The 25,078-nt window shown below is 31.4% G+C and overlaps 1 protein-coding gene across 1 annotated transcript in view; it reads left to right on the top strand.

Annotated features, from left to right (window-relative positions):
• Nucleotides 1-25,078, top strand: part of ArgRS-m (arginyl-tRNA synthetase, mitochondrial) — a 63,697-nt gene that overhangs the window by 8,693 nt on the left and 29,926 nt on the right. The window contains exons 3-8 of the mRNA XM_067273419.1: nt 6,061-6,166; nt 6,272-6,367; nt 13,628-13,725; nt 15,407-15,546; nt 15,741-15,817; nt 24,281-24,365. Of these exons, the coding sequence (XP_067129520.1) occupies nt 6,061-6,166; nt 6,272-6,367; nt 13,628-13,725; nt 15,407-15,546; nt 15,741-15,817; nt 24,281-24,365 (602 nt within the window). The remainder of the gene's footprint in view (nt 1-6,060; nt 6,167-6,271; nt 6,368-13,627; nt 13,726-15,406; nt 15,547-15,740; nt 15,818-24,280; nt 24,366-25,078) is intronic.

Genomic DNA, 25,078 nt, shown 5'->3' with positions numbered 1-25,078 from the left:
ATAGTATGGTATAAAATAAAAATACATTGAAAGGGGAAAGAATTTGCTACCAAAAAATACTTAGGAGAATATGATTTCTCTGTTCCGTATGGATTAGAGCCCATGGTTTGAAAATGATAATTTTAGTTAGATATTTACTTAACCTTTTATTTGCTGTAATGTGTAACATTAAAATATTTTTAAAATTGTTAGAATGTCAATTAGAATTTAAAGTTTGAATCATCTTGTTAAACATGATGCAGACTTATGAAAAGAAGTTGAAAATGTTTGTTTAAATAGATAAAAAAAATCTTGCTGAAAAAGTATTTAAGGTGTTGTTCAAGCTAAATTCATTTTAGCTTACAGAGAGGTGTTTTTTAGTGACATTGTTTAGCTGTATTTACAATGTATAAGCAGAGAATGTACAAAAGTTTATCTTCATCTTAAAGAGTTGGTGTGGTAGAAGAAGTGGAAAAGAAAGTAAAGAGAAAATGTGATAGAGAATAGAATAGCCAAAAGTAAAGTTCAAATCGTTCCATCCGATTTCCAGTCTGTCAAAAAGAACACTTTATGACTTCTTGAACTCAGACTAAGTCCATTTATTTGATGACTATTTACAATATAATACACATACACAGCAATATTTCTTACATGCTTCTAACAAAACAGTCTTAGTGCAGGCTTGTTTCTCTCCATTCCAACTGTCACGTTGCCTTATATTTAATTTTTAGATCTATTGGTTGACTAATCTGGAGCTGAGCTGAGCTTTCTATCTGGTCTGTCTCAGTTGGTATACCTGTCTCGACTTGTTCAGGATGACTTGCCAACTGACCCTTTTCAGAAAACGTGCTCTGATGAGTGAAAACTTGACTTAGCTTGTCACTACACAATAGGCCTCCTTGACACCAAAGAATATACAATACTGACAAATATTAGAAACTTGCAAAAAACTAGTTTAATTTTCAAAAACATAATTCGAACTTGTTTGAATTTAAAGAATTTGAAGATGCTGTAATAAGTACAGGTATATATCAATTAACGACAAACTACATATATGATGGGAGTTTCATAAGGTTATAACAGAACTGAAAAATTCATAACTATTGTAATAAATGGCAGGTGGTGTGTTATGCAATGCATTAATGCATGAACAAACTTATAGTGCAGTAAGTTATATAAAAGTACATAAGATGTGTCCAAAAAGTTATGAAGTAAAGTATTTTCAGAAAATTTCTGAACAACAAATATAATTTATTGTGATGTTATAAATACGCTATGAATATAATTTTTCTGTAAATTAAGCCAGTTTTAAACTTCAAAGTATGAAATTCCATATTTTACTGTATCTTTTTAATGTTTAGATACATAAATACTTAAATCTATTTCACACCTTTAATGTGTCCAGCATACTGTTAAATTTTGGATTTAGTTCCAGTAAGCATTTCTTATTATACATAAATACTTAACATTGTATTACAGTTGTGTAGACTATAAGTAGGCTTGTCTAAGTACACTCTATGATAATGATGTTCCCTTAACAATGCATTTCATAGAATACTGTATTTACTCGGATATAAGACGATCTCGCATATAGGATGAGGTGTGACTTTAGAGATCGAAATAAAGAAAATTAGATTTATTAATACAGTTCTAATTTTATTTTGTTTAATCACAAATAAAATATTATCAAATGCACGAATTAAGACAAACAACCATGTTTACCTTAATACGTGATGAATGGAAAACAAAACCAAAACATTATAATGCGCATGACTGGAAAAAGTTTACTTTCAATGATTCAGAATATGCTAATATTCATTAAAAATAACAATTTAACTAATATAAAATAACTACATTTATAATTATTGCTAAGTGACCCATATTTCATTAATGTTTTTATAAATATAAGTGTGATATATGCACAATTCATAAATAATTTCAACTTTCACTTATTCACATCAGATTTGTTAAATTTCACAGGATTGTATTATCTTTCAACTTTAGGGTAGTAAAGCTTTCTTTATTTTCTCCTGCAAAAGTAATAGACTCTGCCAGTCCCCCACTGTGAACCACAACAAAGTGCTAATCGTTTTGTTACTTTGTTTTCAAAAACTCTCTTATCTGTAAGTAGTGAGTTAAATGACTAACAAATTGTTTTTGCACTCAGGGAATGTTTTCTTTTAAATTTAACAAGTAGTATTGACAGTAATGAAGTCTATAATTTTATTTTTAATAACTAAAAAAATATTGATAAAATTATCAAATAAATGTTCGGGTCACATTACTAATTGGTATTGCTACATAATAAACATAGATTTTAAATGTTGCAAAATTGAAACTATTAAATTTTTTATCATGCTATGATTGCGAGACAGCACAGCGATAACATCGAGCGAGAAAATCGTGTTGTCAAAAATGCTGCAATAACTTATTTGAAAATAATTGGGATTGGGCCTGTTATTGAAACCAGGAGAAAAAGGTAGAATGTGTAGTATTGTGGTAAAGGTTAAATATTCTACATTGTTAATTATTCAGTTGCAATTGTTGCTCATAAAATTGTGAGAGTACAGAGCTCTCACTCTGCAAGAGAATTCACTGCAGATGGTAGTAAGGTATTGTTTTTTGCAAAATTTCTGTAAGAAAAAAGAAATGTTATAAATTTGAAAACCTGTGTTGGAATCACTTTAGAACATATCAATTGAGGATTACTACAAAGCCCGCAGTTCAACAATTATTTATTTTAGAGGCATATAAACAAAAGAAAACTATAATCACCACAACATTACTGGTATATAATTGAATAAATAAATAATTACCAAAAAACCAGCATTAACTCACTGTGGAATGAACGTTTTCAATGGCCATCGTCGGGTTCGATTCATTGGAATGCTTGTAGGAGAATGCGCATTTCAAAAATACGAAAAACCACACGTGTTGAAGTTATGCGCATGTTTGATGTAGCGCTTTAACCAACAGTCTTGAAACTGGCTTCCTTTTTTCAACAAACCTGATGCTAAAAATATACCCAGCAGAGAAACTTGATGTAGGTCTATTTAACGTCAAAATACGTCCTCCATGCAGTCACCAGTGAGTCCATTTCTTTAAAATTGATGACTGTTCCCTTCTTGAACGCTTTAAATGTCTCCAGCTGCTCGAGATATTTCAGGCTGGCCCGGTGATCACATCATTGCAGTAATTGTGCATTATCAAAGTCCACCCTGATGTCATCATCAAGGGCGTAAGAAGCCAATGCTGTATTGGAAAGGCATTTTTGAATGGAGTATTTATGCTCCTTGATCCTAGTTTTAAGGCAGCGTGCGATAGCACCAATATATTCACCCGGACGGTTCACCCTATGATCGTAAATAGGAATAGAATATATTCCTGGGATGCTATCATGATCAAATAGGTCCTTATTGTTTCTTAAACAAGAAAAAATGGTTGGCGATCTCTTGAAAGCTATCGTTTTTTCCGTATAGCAGGTTATATGTTTGTAGGTATTAGTAAGGATTTTGCTATAAGTAATAGGAACAAAGGACACGCCTCCCGGAAGTCCCAGATCCGTAGGTTGTTCATGGCGTGCTACCAGATCATTGATTAGGCGTGCAGGGTAACCATGCTGCCTCGCTACACTTGAGATATATTCTAGCTCCATTCTCCTATCCTCTGCCGTCGAACAATGGGTGTAAGCCCTTCTAACTAGGGTCTTGAAAGCAGAGATCTTGTAACTAAAAGGATCATGTGATTTCGCATGTATGAAAAGCAGAGCATACGAGTTTTTACGGAATACTTTAGTTCTTAACAGACCCTGTTGTAACCTGATGTCTATATCGAGAAAATGCATGCTAGTGGAGCTCTGTTATTCTGCCCACGACGAGAGGCCATAAGCATTATCATTGAAAGCTTCGATGAACGCTGCCAAGTCCGGTTTCTTCTTCCAAATAATTAACACATCATCTACATACCTAGCGTACAATTTAATGTCCTCTCCCATGCTAGGTAAGACGTGTTGTTCCAGGCGCCTGACTACCAATTCACATAGGGTTCCTGATATGGGACTACCCATAGGTACCCCTCTAGATTGCAGGAAAGTCTCTCCTTCGAATACAAAAAAAGACGAGTGACAGATAAGATGTGCCAACTCCAAGATGTTGGATAAATGTCTAGAAGAGTCGGTGATGTTCCAAATGAGGAAGTCCCTTAATTCACAAAAACATGGTTAAATGTGAATGGAAGGGAACATGGACTCAAGGGGAACAAGGGACTCAAAATCACACACTGTGAAGTAGATGCCATCCAAGCTGCCGAGGGTGTTCACTCTGTGTATCAGCTCTACCGGATTTGAAACAGTGTACAGATGTTCCTCCATGTTGTTGGTTATAAAAGAGTTAAGCATGCGTTCAATAAGAATAGCTGGAGATCGTGATTTGTCGACAACCTGGCGTAGCTGTTCACCGGGTTTATGGAGTTTGGCAACCCAAATAAGCGTGGGGAAATTGGTGCTGGGACAATTGTCTTAGTTATTTTCAATATTCCAGCCAATGGGGAGTTAGCTATACACATAACTCGTGTTTGCGTCTTCTCCAAATATCTGCCGGGGGCTTTAGTGGTGCATTCAGTGTTGCGGATGTATTCATGCAAGCCGTTTCTATATGTGTCCCTTTTTATAAGTACTATACTTCTGGATTTGTCTGCTCGCATGGTGACTATACTGTTACAATCCATCCATCGCCTAGAATCACGTATGGCTTTCCAACAGCTTACTTCCTCCCGTGCACTGCCCGTGTGGTTACGCATAGAGAAGAACGCTTCCCATCGGAAGTATTCCTTTAGGGTAGGGGTGGCAAACCTATGGCATGTGTGCCCAAAGTGGCACGTAAGAGAAATCATCTGGCACGTAATGTATCATATGATTTCTGTCCTTTTCAATCATCCATTCTGTTTATTACCTGATCATCCTTTTTCAGTCAGATTTTTTACATTTATTTGAATTAAAGCGTATTCGTTTAATTTCTTTAAATATCATTATTCGAAGTCTAAGACTTTGGCACGCATTAACATCTTTAAAGCTAAGTATGCTTACAATATGGCACACTGACTCAAAAAGTTCGCCATCCCTGCTTTAGGGTGTTGCCAAGACCTTCAATCATCCTTTCCACATCTGGTATAATTTTATGTAGAATCCTTCTCCTCCGGAAGATCTATTTTTTGAAATGCGTGTTCTCCTACAAGAATTCCAACGAATTGAACCCAACGATGGTCGTTGAAAACGGTTGAAAACGTTCGTTCTACAGTGAGTTAATGCTGGTTTTTCGGTAATTATTTATTTATTCAAAAGAAAACTAATAAGCAGGCTTAAAATTAATAAATACAAATGTATTCTGACAGTTCATGAGTTAATTATACTTTCTATTTGCAAAATTTCTTCAACCTTAACACAAAATAAGAAAAAAAATAAACTTTTAAAAAATTTGCGGGATTTCCTGGGATATTTCCCGGGTTAAAAAAACAACTGGGATCCCATTTGAGAAACCCTACATCAGACTAACTAAAGCAAACATATTGACATATGACATCACTTCATCTGGGAATCCCTAGAACTCAAAGATGTTGACATCAAATATTTGCCAACCAATGATATGCCTGTCGACATCTTAATTAAACTCTGTTTTCAGGCAATCATCAATTATGCATCACCAATATGGGAAACCAATTCATAGAAAGTCCCCCTTGAAGGTAATCAAATTGATGTGGGGTTGGTTCTTACAAGTGATAACCAATTTGGTTCTAGGAGAACCTACTATAGACAAAAGAATCTCCTTGTTCCTTTGTTTCACCCCTGCAATTTGTGACCTGCCATCATGTGTAGAAGCTCATCTGTTAGATGCATATCCTATGTTATTCATGTATTAGTTTTTAGATCAAAATTGTCTCAATTATAAATGCTCATTTTCTCTGCATCTCCTTTATGACTCCCAAATTTTAATACAGTTAATGAAACATAAATGTAAATGAAGTATGAAATGTCTAGATATCTAATTAAAAGTTTATTTTAACAGTTACTATATTTATTTTTTACAGTGATCATCCTCAGTTACTTTTCTCATTAAAATCTCTGTTGGAAAATAATACAGTTAGTGAAAAATACAATGATCCATCTATAATACTTTCTGCATTAAGAAAAAATGTGAGAATATTATTTTTGTTTTTATTTTAATGAAATATAATTATTTTTTAATTAAAATTTTTTTATATAATTATAAAATTGAAAAATAGCATTCATTTTTAATAGCAAGCAATTTCATCTGATGGAATTTTAGATGTTACTTTACTAGAAGATAAATATCAAAACATTGCATTTTCTGTACATAAACAAAAGTTTGTTCAGGTAAGTGATATTGATATAAATTTTAACTAACAGTTTCTGATTGAAAATAAATTAACTCTTTCATTATTTTATATATATATATTATTTATTTAATAATTATAATTAATTATTATTAATATATTAAATATATATAAATATAATATATATATATATATATATATATATTTTTTTGTTTTTAAATTTTATAAGCTATCTAAAACTTTTCAGCAGCCATTATAAAATAAATTTTATAGTTTTTTGGATAATTTATACCAAATCACAATCTTAATGCAATATCTTCTGATAGTGCCATGTTTGTTTTTATATTCTTATGTAATTGTCTGAAATAAATTACTTCTTGATGAAACCATACATAATGAAATCAGTGAATATTAATGTGAAAAGACTAGTAGTTCAACTGTGACTTAATAAATACTCATTATTCATCAGAAATACATATATTAACTTCTCAGGTGGTAAATGTCATTGGTGTAAATGTAAGGACTTTTTAATGTTTTACTTGCTGTGGGGATGTCAAGGACTTCAGGACATGTGTAATTTATGTAGCATCTTGCGAATGTTTAAATGTAGTACATCTTTTGATTTTAGAAATATTATGAATAATCTCGAGAAAAATGATTTGTATAAATTGTACAACTACTTTGTTAAAATTATGGTATTGCAAAGGTAATCTGAATGAAAACTGGAAATGTGTAATAAAACTATAATGTGGGTAAGATTTAGAGAGGCTATTTGAGAAAAATCCAGGGCTGTGGAGTTGGAGTTGGAGTCGTGGAGTTTTGGTATTTTAGCCAGAATTGGAGTCAGACTTGGAGTCGTCAAAAATCCCCCTGACTCCGACTTCTTTTTACTTTCCCAACTTGCTATGTATATAAAAAATGAAAAAGTATTTGAATCGTGTCACATTTTACTCTCTGAGTTTTTTTGCAAATCTATACATTTGGAGAGCTCTCAAACCCAAAAAAATGTCAAATAAAGGGAAAAATTCGCGTGTCCACGTGCATATGTTGGCATCTAATTTGTTTAATTTCTTTATTCTGTTCTGAACTATTAAACAATATCTCAGAATGAGTAAAGTTTAAGAAACAAAATTAGGCACAGTAGCATGTGTATAAAAGGCATTAATGCTATAAAATTTTGGTTCTTTATTAAAGATACAGACATAGAAGGGGTCATGTGTCATATCTCCAGTGTGGTCGGACTTAATGAATATTTTACTCATTATTAGCAGTCACAATCTTATATAATATAATTGAGATGGGTTAATAATAATAATAATAATAATAATAATAATAAAGAATACCAAAGTAGGTTAAATGCTATTCTCAGAACAGAGTTAAATGCAAAACACACAGTTAAAGCAATAAACACATATGTCATCCCAGTACTCACATATTCTTTTGGAGTTATACATTGGACTCATACAGATCTTGAGCAACTCCAAAGGAAAACAAGAACACTCACTAAGCATAAACAACATCATCCTAAATCTGCCATAGAAAGACTAACCCTTCCACATAAAGATGGCAGACGTGGCCTGATTGACATAGTTAACCTTCACTACAAACAAATACAGACACTGTGACACTGACACACTTATTTAATTTTAGTTTTGTTTTGGTTGCTATGCCTTGACTTTGGTCCAGCATAGTACACAGCCACCAGTGTTAACCGAGTATAACCCTCTACACCCAACATAATAATAATAATAAGCTCAGAGTTCAAATGGTTAAGAGTTGAAATTTGGTACACAGTTTGGATACATCATAAGAATGTACACTAAGAAGGGATTTTTTGAAATTCCTCTTGCGGAAGGAAGAGGGAGAGGGTTAAGGATTACCCTGAAGAATTCCGTTTCTACCATACTATTTTAGATGCAGTATTTTGTGTTTTTGTGAAAAATTGAACATACTTTTAGACCCATCTAAAACTTCTCTAATTAGTCTTGGAAGAGAGAGGACCTAATTCTTGCACCCAGTGAAAACGGGTAAAATCAGCTATTATCTAACTAGTTAAATAACGCTGTATCAGCGTGTAGTCGGAACGAAGCTGCTCATACATTTATTTTCTAGATTATGAGGGAAAAAAGAAACAAAGAATCATTCGTTTTCAACAATATATTTGATTTCTATTGGATCATTTAAAGGTACAAATATCAGGTCAGAATAAGCCATTAATTAATTGCTATGCCAACGTCTCATGAAATTCTGTCTATCACTATGGACCTTGGACTCACAGATTGACTCGTAGCGATCTTTATTGTAACTCTTTAAAAATACTGAGTCAGTTATTTTTTTCACTCGACTTTATGTAACATAGGTAAGACCGATAGCTGTCTCTTTTTTCCCTATATCTATTTTGATTTTGGAAGAGTTAATCCCTGTGATTTATGTAGTCATCAAGTACGCTAAGGTAAGGGGAAACTGTCTATGAGATCACAATATACTGCCATCATTCGAAAAGCGTGTTATGGGGATTATTGGAAACAGATTACCATAGATGAAAGGTTTCTGATAGCTATCAAATTCCACTAAAATAAACAGAGGAAGAGCTGGAGGGCGAGCAATTGGAGCATATATAATGTAAGTGTATAGTTCCTAGTGAACCATTGACGAGACTTCCTTGCACCCATAAGTTGACTCTCAGCATGATTCTGGCATTAACTGAGAGATTCAAATACTTGGAGAGACCAAGAGCTGAGTCATCTTAGGACGAAGGCAGGGCAATATCTGGAGTGTTTTCAGATGCTACATAAGCAAGAGGGCATCCAGTTGACTGCAAGTAGTCTTTGTTGCTTTGTTTAACTTGCTCATTTGTTGGATATAGCTCTACTGCCGTTTGGAACTGATCAAGTTCATCTCTGGATAAATAGGCTCGATTTCTTGTCGTCAGAATGTTCAGATCTGTATCAGAGAAATCACCCGAAGCTAGATGTTGTAAGACATCTGTGAACGAACTATCTGCTCTATTTTGTCTATGAAAATTACTAAGTTCAATGAACTTCTCAAAAGAATCAAATGCGAATGTAATGTAATGTCCCAACAAGGTCCCTACCTCGTTGGGACATTACATTCGCAATTTGACATTACATTGTAAAAAACACTTGAGTAGAGAGGAGTATCTTTAATAGGAGGAAGCTGACAAAAATCACCAAACAAATAGATAAAGAATCCACAAAATGGCTCATCTTTCTTGGGGTTTATCTCCCTCAATCTTTTCTCGATCATGTAAAGCATTCTTGCACCAATCATTGACATTTCATCGATGATGATGAATTTGAGCGACTTCATCTCAATCTGGAATTTCTGTGCAGCTTCTTTATTTAGAGATTGAAATTTCGTACTAATGATAGGAAGACGAAAAAGAGAATGGATCGTAAAGCCATCAATATTGATCACTGCTGCTCCACGTTTTAAAAAGAAAACTTTTTTAAACTTATTATTCTATAAAGAATATATTCTATTTGTTGTGTATCTAGTTAGCGATAACATTTACCTTTCAAAATTGCTGTTTTATTGCTTGTCATATTTTCCGACCACTAGATGACGCTTCTACATGTGTGTGCAGGAAGCGACTAACACTTGACTTTATGCATTCCTTGTCAACATTATAACTCTAGAATGAGTTGTCCGATCTTGATGAAATTTTCTAGAAAGACTCGACATCACTCATGGATGAAGTGGTTAAAATTTCAACTCTCAAAAATGACCCATACTGAAGAAAAACGCAATCTTCTTTTTGACCCCTATCTCCAGTTCTACAAAAATGGATCATTTTTGAAAGTTGAAATTTTAATCAGTTCATCCTTGAGTGATGATGAATCATCCTAGGAAATTTCATCAGGATCAGACAACTCATTCTAGAGTTATTTTGTTGACAAGGAATGCATGAAGTCAAGTATTAGTCATCACTTCGTTCCGACAATATCTTAATCTTCGTTGTTGTTACTTTTTGTGTGAGCAACATCTGGCTCATCTGCTAGTTTTTTTTTATATTTATTTATAAAGCTTGTCTCTACCCTCAAAATTGAGTTCTAATATGAGTACTGTCTGTACTCATACAGGAAAGGAAATCTTACAATGCACTATTTACTATGCACTGGAAAAAATAAATCACATTGACCACTCTTCAAGTTTGGATCTTAAAACGGCAATACTGCACTATCCAGACATTATCCAAAATACAACATTGATTGTCACAGCATTGTCACTAACCAAGTTTTGGTAGGGCATTTATTTTCCGCTCTTAAAATTATTGTTATGGCTGGAATTGCCCAGCCATGCGATTTCCGCCTTTTTCTATCATAACGGAAATTTTGTAATTTAAAGAGATAGCCGTTACAGAGTCTGTTGGAAAGCGACCATTGGAGAACGATGGTTGGGAAAACTGCCGTTTGTTCTGAAATTGGCAATTGGCTGGCAATGATCATACGTTGCCTGGACAAAATGGAGACATCGGGCACTGATTGGTGGATCAGCATGAGCGCCAACGAGTATAAAAGCAGCAGCTTTAGGCAGGAAAGGGGTTCCCTTTTGAAAGCCTGAAGGTGTAAGGCTCCCGTTTTGAATACTGTAAAGTGTGGACTCAGGTTGGACTGTAACGTACTTGCTGTTGTATAGGACTTGAGGGTTCTACGATTAATACGTTCGTGCAGCGGAAGTCGTAAGGTGCTCTTCCAACGGACCTGTTACAGAATTATTGTCGGTTGTAACTTTGATTTAGTGCTTACATGGAAATCTAGTCTGTAAACGTTGTTTTATTTGGTGTCATTGAGTGTTACTGTGTATTTATTTTCTGTATTTTTTGTTTTGTCAATATAAACGTTTGTGAACTGTCAACCCGATTTGGAGTTTGAACTTTACTATTATTAAATATGATTTAAGAGCTTCTGTGAATGCTGACTTAATAGAAGTGATTTTTTTTTTTTTGTAAGGAGTAATTCAGTTTATAACAGAGATGAAAAATAATAAATTAATCAACGTGGCAAAATGAGCCACCTCTTTTTTTACCAGTCTAAATGTTGTATTTCTCATTCTTGTCTTAGTTTAATGTATCTGTATACTTATATATTACCCAATATTCTTGTATATTATGTACTGTACAACATTTTTATTAAATTAATTTGTTTGTATAAGAATGTATATACTATTTTTATTCATACATGCTTACCAAATACCAATGCCATCATCAAACAAGTCAATAAATGTGAACTTATATATTCGGTATGTGTGTCAAATTTTAATATTTAATTAATTTTTTAAAATTGTTTTATTTTGTATTTTTTAAAAAATAATCAGAATCATCGTCATTATTACTTTCCCGATTGTTATACAGTATAGGCCTATAACAAAGGAAAAGAATGACAATCAATCAAAAAAGGACTCTCAGATTTTTACTCTTTTGGACTCGGGAAGCCTCGAAACGTAGAGACGTGTAAATGGATGTTAGAATGTGTACCGACCGATTTAGTTCAACCATTTTCAAGCTTAATAACTCCTGTGTTAAACCATCCGACTCTGATTCAAAATTGTGCCTCCCATACAGTCTAACATTTGTACATACAGGAATAAAAAACCGAATCTTTTGCGTATCTCGACATTTCAAGGTGCCCTGAGTCCAAAAATTGCAAAAATTTGGGGCAGGATCATTTTTTGAATGATCACTACACTTTTCCTCTGTTATATATAACAACAGAAAAGTAAAAATTATATTGACTCATTACTTAGAGGCATATTTTAGCTTTGGAATAAAAAAGTTTCTACGTTCTATCTTTATTAGAACTATGTTTATTGATGCTAATATTCTGAGGTCACGTGATGACATCAGAATTTTTGGGCCTACTTTGTTAACAAGTCTGCCTCTGGTCGGAGTTGGAGTTAGAGTCGAATCGTAAGAAAAAGTCAGAGTCAGAGTTGTGTAAAAATCTACCGACTCCACAGCCCTGGAAGAATCTGTAAACTCTTGTTTTGTTGTAAGGTGATTAGTACATTTGTTATGATGAAAATCTTTGAATTAGCTAAATAATTTGAAAACAGTAGAATAATGTTATTACAAATGAATAATTTTGAAAGTTTTATACTTTTTAGATATATGTAATTTTTCCCTGCAACAGGGATACCTTTCCTTTTTTACTAATAAAGATTGATTGATTGATTGATTACTTCTTGATGAAATTATCCAGTTCATATAAAATGTCAATGCTATGCAATATAAACATTAATGCCAAATATAATACATAAATTTATGTTAAAATTAAATTTTCTACAAAAAACAATATAAAACATATTCAGCAAATATATTATGACAACTGCAGATAATCGTTAAATTGAATTGAATTAATAATGCAAAATTAAAACTTAGAGAAGCAACTTTTTTTTAATATAACAGTATACAAAAAAAGGTACAATTAATAGCATAAATGAATATTTAGCATGAAGTTTTCTTTCACTTTCACATACTAGTGCTATTCCATATTTCTTATTGTCTTACAACTACTAAATTACATCTGATCAATATTATTCATTCATTTCATTATTTAAATATATCAAAAATCATTAATAGCTGTTGGATTTAGTTAACTTAATCAGGCTTCTTTTTTGAAATGTCTGATTTGTTTTTCAAAAAACGGTTTAGATATAAATAAATAACAACTAACCCGTTACAAAGCTATACATTCACAAGAGCCGAATTATCGGGCTAGAGTTGGCTATAATAAATAAATAATTAATAAGACAATTTGGCACTAGAGCTTGGCGTTAGGTGCCATCTCTTACTAAAGTTAATAATTATAATTAAATTAAATAAATAATTTTAATAATTTGGAACTGGAGGAAAAGAAATCGGCTCGAAGCGGGACTCGAACCCGCAACTTCTGCTATCCGTGCACACACGTTACCAGTTACGCTACCCGGACCTTCAATCCGATCGCTTCCTCCATTAATCCTATCGCCTCCTATAATTAAATTATTTATTTAATTTAATTATAATTATTAACTTTAGTAAGAGATGGCGCCTAACGCCAAGCTCTAGTGCCAAATTGTCTTATTAATTATTTATTTATTATAGCCAACTCTAGCCCGATAATTCAGCTCTTGTGGATGTATAAAGAACGGTTTAGATTTCATTACATAGAAATTACATTATGAAGTTTTTTGACAATAACAACTATAAGATTATTAATTTAATTTATTTAAAATAGTATTTTTAATTACATTTATTTCACTGTCCAGAATATATTCAAATTTATTTCTTTTTTTCCAGGATGTATTAAAAGGTATATATCTGGATTTAGAAGCACCAACTTTAAACAATTCCATTTTACAGTCTATACCTTTTCAACGTATTGTTATAGATTACAGGTAAAATATCTAATTTAACCCGCAATCATATGCAATAGCAGTGATTTTCTGTACCTACTAGTGTTTTCATAAGTATATTTCATCAAATTGACTTACTTAGCTATGTTTCTATGATATCCTCATGCTAACTATTTGACTGTAAAAATTTCAGTCAAAAAAGATTTTTTTACTTATTATGGCCCCAAATAACTGCTGTGGAAAATTGCTGTCTTACACAAGTGATTGTGTGCAATTTTTTCATTTAAATAACAATAATCATATAAACAATTTTGGGTCAGTTTAAATCTTTTATCTTTTTTTAAAATCCAATCAGAAACAGATGGTAAGCAACTTGAAGATAAAATAAAGTTCTTAAAAAACATCATTATGACATTAAATTCATGAATGATTACACAATATTTTAACAAAAACATTCTAATATATGGCTTATCACATACTGATATTATAAATGTAATGTTATTTATTTCAAACAACTTCTTTTGCTTCCAATTTATATAGATTAAATCTTTATACATAAAACATTTTAAACAGTATTATTTCAGAATTTCATTACGCATGAAATATTTTAAAATATTTTCAATTGGATTATATATAGATAAGTAATTTTAAGGAAAATGCAAATTATCATCAAAAGCTTCAAAATCTTCAGTACTTTAGAAACAAAAAAAAGATGGTTTGCATTGATCAAGTTATTAGCTTGTTACACTTTACATAGAATATGCTATAAGTTATATATTAAAATAAAGGTGATAATAGTTCGTAATTAAATCAAAGTGAAAAAGTGACAGAACCAATGTTTTTTTATATGCTTACCTTTAATTTTCTAATTAAGTTACATCTATATCTAAAAAATAAACCATTCTTTCAAATAAAATTACTGAAATCTGAAATAAGCAATAATTGATGAAATAATTTAATCTCTTTATTTATTGATAAATAAATTCAATAATGAATAAAGGATTTTAAAAAATTTTAAATAATTATTAATCAATAAGAAATTAAAATTTATTTAAGCATATATCTAAGAGTATAGCAGAAGAGAAACAGTGTTTGCATGCTATTTAGTATTAAATCAATTATTGCTTATAGTTTTATTTACAGTAATTAAAATTTTAAAAATTATATATTCAAGATTTTATAGTTTCATCAATCGATATAATTAGTCAATTTATGCCATTGTTAGAGATAATTCATGGTTGAAAATTATCTTCAATCATAGATTAACAATGGAACTAAGAAATTTGGTTATATGATTCTTTAAAATATTTAAAAAATAATTTTAAACTTTTGTATAAGAATGTTGTTTTGGAATAAAATAATGAATAAATGTTAATGATTTTAATGATATTCAAAATGTGAATATTGTTATTTAACATCTTAATCCTTACAGAAATATTTAAATGATTCTTTTCTGAAATAAATCAGTTTATAATGAGCAATTACTTTTTGTAACAATGAAACAAAGCTGGGCTGCAATTTTTAATCATATTTTAATATAGAAATAAGCTTTTTGTATCTGGTCTTAATTAATTTTTATCTACCTAACTCTGTTCTTGAGATTAATGAAGGACAGACAAATGGATAATAGTGGAAAGGTAAAAAGATGTAATTTTTAAAATAGTTTTTAATATTAAGAAACATAATAATTACTAATCATTAACATTTCAATATGTATTTTTAGTTCACCAAATATTGCTAAATCGTTTCATGCTGGACATTTGCGATCAACAATTATTGGAAATTTTATAGCAAATCTTCATGAATTTCTTGGACATAAAGTTACAAGAATAAACTATCTTGGTGATTGGGGAACTCAATATGGTAAATTTAGATATTTTATATATTACTTAATATCTTAAAAGAAATTAAAGAATTTTAAAATTTGCATTCATTTTAATTTTATGAAATTTGCTATTTGCTACAAAACCAACAAAATTTACAATTTACTAATTTATTGCTTTTTTAATAATAAAACATTCAAGTTTTTAAAATATTTTATATATTGCAAATTTCAGGTTTAGTTAGTGCAGGATTTGAAGAATTTGGTTCTGAAGAAGAATTACAAAAAGACCCAATAAATCATTTACTACAAGTAAAAAAGCTATATTTTAATACCTATAAGTAATATATGTCTTTTAATATGTTTTTATCATCAGGCTAACGGACCTTTGCAGTATAAATGCATCAGAGTCAGTTATCTTGACAATACCTGTTAAACACAGATGAAAATGTTTGCTTTCTTGTAGTTTCTTCTTGCTGGATATTGGTTATATGTGCAATAATAATATAAAAGCCATTGTCTGTGTGTGTGTGTGTGAATTCCTTATAACTCCTGCAATTTTTATCCAATTCAGATGAAATTTTGGTTATATTCATTTTATGTTTTGGCAGAAAGTATAGACTACTTACTTTGTGGAAATATTAGCTATAGAATAAACGTTTTATCAATTTCGGATCAGTGATCGCACTTACATTGCAGTGACATCAGTGACCTCATTTAGTTTGTGCTTGATGACAGAATTTCCTAAAGTTGCATTTTTAAATATTTTGGAAAATTGCATATTTTAAACTTATTTTATTAAATTTAAAATTTAAACTTTAAAAAAAGATAGCTGCATTATGTTACTTCTATAAATTTTCATTAAATATTTTCATAGTGACCACGTGACATTCTACAGTAGTTACCACTGACTACTTAGACCAGGCTGCAGTTAACATGTCATCCAATAAATAAGTTTAAAAAAAAGTAGCTTTGATTCATTGCATGAATGTTTTATGTAATTTAGAACAAATATACAGTAATTAATTTTTATTTTTGCTAAATACCAACTTGATATCTTGCAGGTTTAACAAGATTGAGCCAAACTTGAGTCACAGACATCAAAAACATAGACCACTGCATCCCCCACCAATGAACATAGACCATTGCATGTTTAATATTTTGTTGCATCATCTTTGCGGCCAAAACATCTTCCATACATTTTGGCATGATCTTGACTAGGTGTTCACATTCATCTGCCATTATGGAATTCTAGATAGTTAAGATGGAAGCTTTTAGTCTTTCAACTGTCCGAGGAGGGGAGTGTTTTATGCAGATGTCTCTTCATAATGTTCTATACGTTCTCAATTGGTGAAAGTTCTGGCTGTTGGACGGCTGAGGGAGAACTCCTATGTTCTTTTCTGCAAGCCACTGTTTTGTTTTTCTGTTTATATGACATGTGGCCCCATCCTGCTGGAAAATGCAGGTTTTATATGGATATAGCTTTGCTATGGACGGAAGTAAATAGTGTTGTAGAATGTTAATGTATTGCTCTGAAGAAATGCTGAAGATGCATCAACAAATATCAATTGACCCATACCACTGGTGCTCATACATCCCTAAACCATGAAGCTGACAGGAAACTTCACTGAGCTGTATAACAACGATGGCTCTTTAGCTTGACTGGCAGATCGAATGACATGTTTGCTTTTGTCTGTTGCTGATAATTCAAAGTTTGATTTATCAGACCACAGAATTTCATGCCACTTTTGTTGAGTCCAGGAAAGATGTTCTTTGACTTACTGTACCCGTTTTTTCTTTTGATGTGCTGTTAGCAAAGATTTATCACATGTTGCATAAAACTGAAAATGCATTTCTTGCAGTCTCCTGTGTGTTGTCGAAACAGATACATTTTTTCCAGCTGTATTATTCCATATTATAGTTACATTCAATATCTGTGGCACGGCGGTTGTTTTTTATGATTCTTTTAAAACTCCCATCATCAACTTTTGAAGTTTTTCGCTGATGTCCAGCAGCTTTGTTAGGTATAACATGGCCGTGGTTAGTGTAATAAACAATAATCTGGTACACTGTTGTCTTGCTTAGTATTAACTCTTTTCTAATAGCTCTCTCAGACATGCCACAACTTTGTTTAGCAATGATAGCATTCCTTAAATCTTCCTTAGCAGCTTTTCTGCCGGTCATTGTAGACAAAATGCAAAGGTTTGTAAATAAAACTAAGAAAGCACCTTATATCTTTCACAGGAATACTGCAGGCTAAAGTGAGGCTAAAATAATCAGAAATAATCAGTTGTTCCAGAAATATTGCAATTGTAACATTATTTAAATGCAAGTTATCAGCTGGTCTATGTTCATTGACATGGGTGATGCAGCGGTCTATGTTATTTGATGCCTGTGATTCAAGTTTGACTGGCTCAATTTTGTTAAAGTTGCAAGATATCAAGTTGATATTTAGCAAAAATAAAGATTAATTACTGTATATTTGTTCTAAATTATGTAAAACATTCATGCAATGAATCAAAGCTACTTTTTTTTAAACCTATTTATTGGATGACATGTTAACTGCGGTCTGGTCAAAGTTCAGTGGTGACTACTGTATTATCCACTCGGAAGTAACAATCTAACAAGGGGAAGTAACAATCTCTATTCTATTCAATTCTTCAAGCTCTACTTTCTCATAAAAAGTATTCTGTGATGCTTGACAGGGGAATTTATAGTATTTTATAATAATAAATACTTAAATGATTGGACTATGCCCTTTATAAGACAATTTATAACACTCAAATAGATCCACCTTAAGTCTATTTTTTAAAATTTATTTGGGATGTGGTTTTATTCAAGCCTTAGGGTTATTTGAATTTATGGGTTTATTTTTTAAAAAATTGATTTTTGTATGTGTGTTGGTATGAGTGGCTGTAGAGGTCATTAAATAAAAACAAAAAAAAATTAATTAATTAAAAAAAAAAACATAAATGGAAAGAAATGTGACACAATAGTTTACACAATTAGAATTTTGAATAGATTGTTTACAGTAATCTGTAGTATAGAAACTGTGATTTATTTGAACAAGTATTGTGGGTTTGACTCTGGTATGTTGACTAAAGCAAATTTATCCATTGACTCTTCTAGTTTCAGGTCCGATATTGAAACAAAAGGCAATGGAAATTACTGAGGTACTTGGAGTAGAAACAACTTTAATTCCAGTGATGGATGGTTAGAGAGATTTAGAGATTGCCAAAGTGTGACTTTTAAAAAGCTGTGACTTTTAAAAAGCTGTGTAGAGGAAAAGAGTATGTTGATATAACCTTGGTTGGAACTTGGAAAGAGACAGTTTTACAAGAGATTGAGAAATCATTAAAAACATTTTCCAGTTTATGTCTTGATGAAACGGGACTTTTCTACAAATTGATTCTGGAGAAAACCTCTATGTTTAAAAATGAGAGTTGCCACAGCAGAACCAAATCAAAGCTAAGAATTACAATCCTTCTCAGAGCAAACTCTGATGGCTCTGGAAAGCTGAAGTTCTTAGTTATAGGAAAGTTTCGACAGCCCAATGTTTCAAGGGAGTGAAGAGTTTGCCTGTCATATACAATGCAAATTCAAAAAATTGGATGACTTCCAAAATTTGGGAGGAAATTCTTCCTAAATACAACTCTCAATTTGTTAAACAAAAAAGGAACATAACATTCATTTTGACAACTGTCCTGTTGATGGAAAAGTTGAAGGACCATGAGTGATTAAAGGGTTTACTCTACTGTTGAATGCTACTGCTGTAGTGCAACTGCTGGATCAGGGTATTATTCATTTGTTCAAATGTCATTATTGGAAGAAGCTTATTTTGGATTCAATTCATGTGATAGAAAGCAGAAACTCAACTGACATTTTCCTGTTAGATGCAATTCATTATGTGAAGATTGCATGGGAAAATGTAAACATGCCTAATCATTGCAAACTGCTTTAAACATGCAGGATTTCATTCTATAGTGACAGTTCAAGATGAAGATAAGGATGAAGAACAGAATGTTTAATTGGATGAACTGCTGCAACATTGCCACGATCTACAAGAAACTGGCTCTGTAGATGAAACTGACTACAGCACAGTGGATGATCGAATGGAGTTGTGTTCCTCAGTGAGTGTTGTCAATATTGTCACAGAAATTCAGGACAAGAATAATGATTCTTGAGGTGAAGAAAATGAAACACTAGAAGAGCCAACCCCAACAAGCTGCAAACATTAAGAATCCTTAGACATTACTTGCCAACAATTGCAAAGATGTTTTCAAGGCATTCATGATTGTTGAAAAGAAAGTTGAGACAGTTAAGTGCTCAAAACACTAAACAAAATTTTTCAGTTTATCATCTATAGCAGGATTGTCCAATCTTTTTCCTAATGAGCCAAATTAGAAATTTAGTTATATTCAGCAGGCCACAAAGGTACTTTATATAAATATATGCTTTTAAAAGTTCAAAATGTGAATAACAAATTTTTTTATAATTATAAAAAATACGGTATTATTGACAGTAAAAAAAAAAATTATACTCACACAAAATAAAAATAAAAAATTCAATGTGATTTTTGACATTGTCTTCCTTTTATAATATTGTCAATATCTGCTTTTATGGTACTAGTATTAATTTTAAGGAATGGTATTAATTATTAATTTTAAGGAATAGTATTAATTTTAAATGTATATTAAACATCATCACTAAACTCGATATATTAAAGCTAAACACCAACCAAATGTCGAAATTCTATCGGACTAGTATAAGGCTAATTACAAATAAATTACGTAAGCAGTTTGACTCCAGAGGGAGGCGCCTAACGCATCCCTCTAGAGTCTTATTAGCCTGATAGAATTTCGGCATTTGGTTGGTGTTTAGCTTTAATATATCGGGTTTAGTGATGATATTTAATATATATTACGCCTTGCTGGGGCTTATGATAGCCGGTTGAGTGCCTTAGAGGACGTGGGCACTGAATGTGTCCCCAGCCAGCATTGTAATAACTGTCGATGGTTATATCGTTAGCTTATATATGCTGGAAGAGGAGATCAGGCTTGGAGGTCCTGATAGCGTAACTGGCAACGCATCTGCATGGTAAGTAGGAGTTGTGGGTTAGAGTCCTGCTCTGGGCCGATTTTTTTTCTCCCAGCGGTTCTAAATTATCAGGTCAGTTCATAAGTCCATGCGCATTTTTATGACCTTGAGAAAAATCTTGTTTTGCTGTTAAAAATGTCAGTCTAATGTGATAATTTTTACACTAAAGTGTTAAATTGGATCTCATTCATATAATACTGTTCAGAATTGTGAACATTTCAGTTGTTTATTTTCATTAAAATGGAAGTAACCGACAAATACAAAAGACATGTTTTATACTTTTTATTTTTAAGTGGTGAGAATGCTACAAATGCAGCCAAAAAAATAAATACTGTACATAATCAAATTGTAATTAGTGCAAGGACTGTGCAAAAGTGGTTTGAAAGATTTAGAAAACATTGATTTTAGTGTGGAGGATAAGGCTTGTACTGGAAGACCCGTCGACTTTGATGACGATGCTCTCTCTGCACTAGTTGAAGCAGAACCATCTTTAACAGTTGATGAAATTGTGGAACGTTTAAATTCATTCCACGGAACTGTTCATAGACACCTACAACAAATTGGAAAAGTTTCAAAGCTAGGAAAATGGATACCACACGAACTGTCAATAGCTAACCGACAACAACGTGTAAACATTTGCACGTCTCTTTTATCCTGCATGCTTTAGAACCTTTTCTTGGTAGGCTGGTTACTGGAGTTGAAAAATGGATCCTGTATAATGATGTGACGAGAAAAAGACAATGGATGGATGGCGACAAGCAGCCAAAACCGACTGCAAAAGGTGGGTTGCATCCAAAAAAAATTCTTTTGTCTGTTTGGTGTAGGATATGTCAGGTGTAATTCACTTTGAGCTGTTAGAACCTAATCAAACAATTACAGCTCAAATGTATTGTGAGCAATTAGAGCGTTTAAATGAAAAATTGAAAAAAAAATCGATCGTCGTTAGTGAACAGAAAGCAGATTCTCTCGCAGCGTAACAATGCCAGACCACACGCTGCAAAAATAACTGTACAGAAACTTGAAAGCTACAACTGGGAAATTTTACCTCATCCACTATATTCGCCAGATATTGCTCCCAGTGATTATCATCTTTTTCGCAGTTTGCAGAATTTTTTAAAGGGGAAAACTTTTGAGGATGAGAACAATGTAAAAAAAGGCTATTTCTGAATATTTTGATTCAAAACCGAAATCATTTTATGAAGACGAGATTAAAAAGCTACCATCAAGATGGCAAGAAATTGTACAAAATAATGGTCAACTGATTAATATTTAACTTTTGAACACATAATTGCTGTTGATGAACAACCAATTTTTTGAATACAGTAATAAATCTTTCATTTTTACCGATTAATGCAGGAGCACCATCAGTTGTAATCGAATAAATTTTATTTCTATCAATGTTGAACTTTTCAATTGCTAAATTAAAGTGTTCAAGTCTGTCCCTGCCAGTTGTTGGCATAAGTTCAACATTTCTTCAATTATATTAAAATTGACATCAATTCCTCTGATGAAAATAATCAATTGTACAGTGCCACTTTGATCATTACGGTTTAGTATTGGATGAACATACTGAACACATTTAGATAATTGAGTCTGCAATGTGCTCACAATACCGTCAGCTATGTCATCAATTCTTCTACCAATTGTCTGATGTGAGAGACTCATTTCATTGATTAAATTCACTTTCTTGGGACAATATTCATTAAAAGCAATTACAATACATTTTTTTATTAATTCACCATCTTCCAATGGCTTAACCTTCTGAGCCAATTTTTCAGCTATTAAACATACATACAAAATTTAGACTTGATAAACACTAATGTTGTGTGTTTTTTCTTCAAAGACACTTGGCAAGTTTTCTATCAGATATCTTTATTCATTCTCGTTGATACGGTACTCTGTCTGTACATGTTTCGGGCCCTGCCCCTCCTCAGTCAACTGTTGATTATCTTTTTTTAAAAAAAAAATGTCAAATCTTGTTAACTGTATACATTATGGTTGTAAGAAGTTTATCAACTATAAAAAGTGCATTATAACTTTAAAAGTTCGCTGTAAGACATAAAAATATATTTCAAATATAAAAGATTTTTAAAACTGTTTCCGCTCCCCTTTTTCTCTTCCACCCCCTCCTTGATGTTTACGTTGGTACGGCCAGTGTTGCCACGTATGGCATTCGCCACCTTGTGGTTGTTTACCAAAACTTTTTTGCAGGCTCATTTTTTCCTAAAGAAATTGTTTTTTCCCAAAATATTTTAATTTATAATATATTAAGCCAGTTGTCGTTTATTTTAAGGCTTAGATTTTTATTTATATTGTCTTTACTTTTTATAATTTCTATGGTTTCTTTAAACTTCCGGTTGTACGTTAATTTTTCTTTATGCAGTATTTTGACGTTATCTTTGTCTATGTTGCAGTTATTTAGAGTACAATGTTCGTAAAATGCAGAAAAACACACAACATTAGTGTTTATCAAGTCTAAATTATAGAATAAGACACTGTTTCATAAAACAAATACATACAAAAGTTAGCTATCAGTTTTAACAACACATTTTCTGAGAATGTTTTATTGAGAACTAAACTGCTTTTTCAATTAATCTAGTTTCATTTTTCTTCTTTCTTTGTTTAATTTATTATATTCTGACTTATGTTTGGCAGCATAGTGATGCTTAATATTATATTCCTTACACATGGCAATTTTATCATGACAAATAAGGCAGATAATAATAATGCATGTTTCAATTACAAAATACTTTTCTGTCATAAGATATTGAATTTTCTCTTTTCTTACTATTAGATGCTATGATCAAATGCTGAGTTATTAAAAATATAAAGTTGATGAAATAATTATGAATATAATTGGAGGTTGAAAATATTTAAATTATTACATTAGCAAAAGAAATATATAGATATACCTACTTCTGTATTATATACCTGTAATAAGAAAGAAATAAAGAATAAATTTGGTCTTTCACTGGAATTAGGTCTAACCTCAAGTCACTAAAAATGGTCACTCTTTTGAAAAGAAGGATTATATGTCTTTTTCATTTGCCTGATGAAAGGTACCTATTCTTTACCACTAACAACATCACTTCATTACAAAAATCTTTGAAACTGAAACAATCAAAATGACAGACCATGCCATCAAATTTTTTGATTGGTCGGTTACAAATTATGTCACCAATTACATCATTACGACATCAAATTATATCCAGTGAAATCAGAATAATTTTTATGACATACTTTACCAAAATAAATGAAAATGTACCTAAAAAATTTAGAGTGCAGTGGGCTGCATAAAAATATTAAGTGGGCCACAGTGTGGGCTGCATGTTGGACATCTCTAATGTATTATTATAAATGGAGTACACAATTTATTGTAAGCCTATAGTACTGTATAAAGCATTACTGTGTTTTCCTAATTGTAGTTTTGTGTTTTTTTTTTTTTTTTTTTTGCAACTTTGTTTTAGTTGTCATATCGGATAACTTGACACATTTCCACTTTCCCTTGGGGTGTTGACTTATGCAGACTCAACTGTATATTTTTTAAAAATTTTATTAATTGACTGGTTTATTTAAAGAATATTCTTAATAGCAACAATTTTCTGAATTTCTGGAATCAAGTTTTTATTAATTATTTCTGATAGATCAATAAATTTATTTTACAATAATTAATTTCAGGTATACATAGCAGCAAGTAAACGAGCAAATGAAGATCCAATATTTCAGGATAAAGCTCGGAAACATTTTTCTTTAATGGAAAATGGTATGAATTTATATATAGATTGGGAGTTTTTCTCAAAGATACTGTAGTTTAATTTTGAAACTCCAAAATTAATCTAAATTAAAAAGTAAATAATAACTATATAATTTCTTACATAGCAATTAATATATTTAAATTATTCTTCTGACAGAAATAATTTTATTAATTTTACAGTATTTTTTTCTTTTATTATTAAATGGTTTTCATAATTATAATATTTTTAATGTGCATTTTTAGATTTTCTTACAAAATATTGAATTTGTTTTATATTTTTTATGTAAAGAATATTAATGAAAATTAGCCATTAAGATTGTTAAAATTATGAATTTCGATAACATTTTCATTTTATTAATTTTCAACAATCTCTATTTATGAATTCTATGTATTGGGTTGTTCAAAAAGTAATTTCGTTTTTTTCATAGAAAAATAAATGTAATATTCTTATAATAAATAAATATTTTATTGAATTATATAGTGACCATTTTGGTCAAATACCTGTTGTCATTGTTTCTGGTAGTAGCATGATTTCACATTCATAAAAGTTTTGATCGTTGTTTACAAAAAACTGATCCAAGTGATTTTTGACATTGTCATTTCAAGTAAATGTCTTACAGGTAATAAAAATTTGTATAGACCAGAACAAGTAATAATCTGAGTGTGCCCAATCTGGCAAATATGGTTGGTGTGATAACACGTCCCATCTAAACTATAACAGT

The sequence above is a fragment of the Centruroides vittatus genome, unplaced genomic scaffold, assembly GCF_030686945.1.
Source record: "Centruroides vittatus isolate TY-2023 unplaced genomic scaffold, ASM3068694v2 contig_476, whole genome shotgun sequence".
NCBI lineage: Eukaryota > Metazoa > Arthropoda > Arachnida > Scorpiones > Buthidae > Centruroides > Centruroides vittatus.
This window is presented reverse-complemented; position numbering and strand designations above follow the sequence as displayed.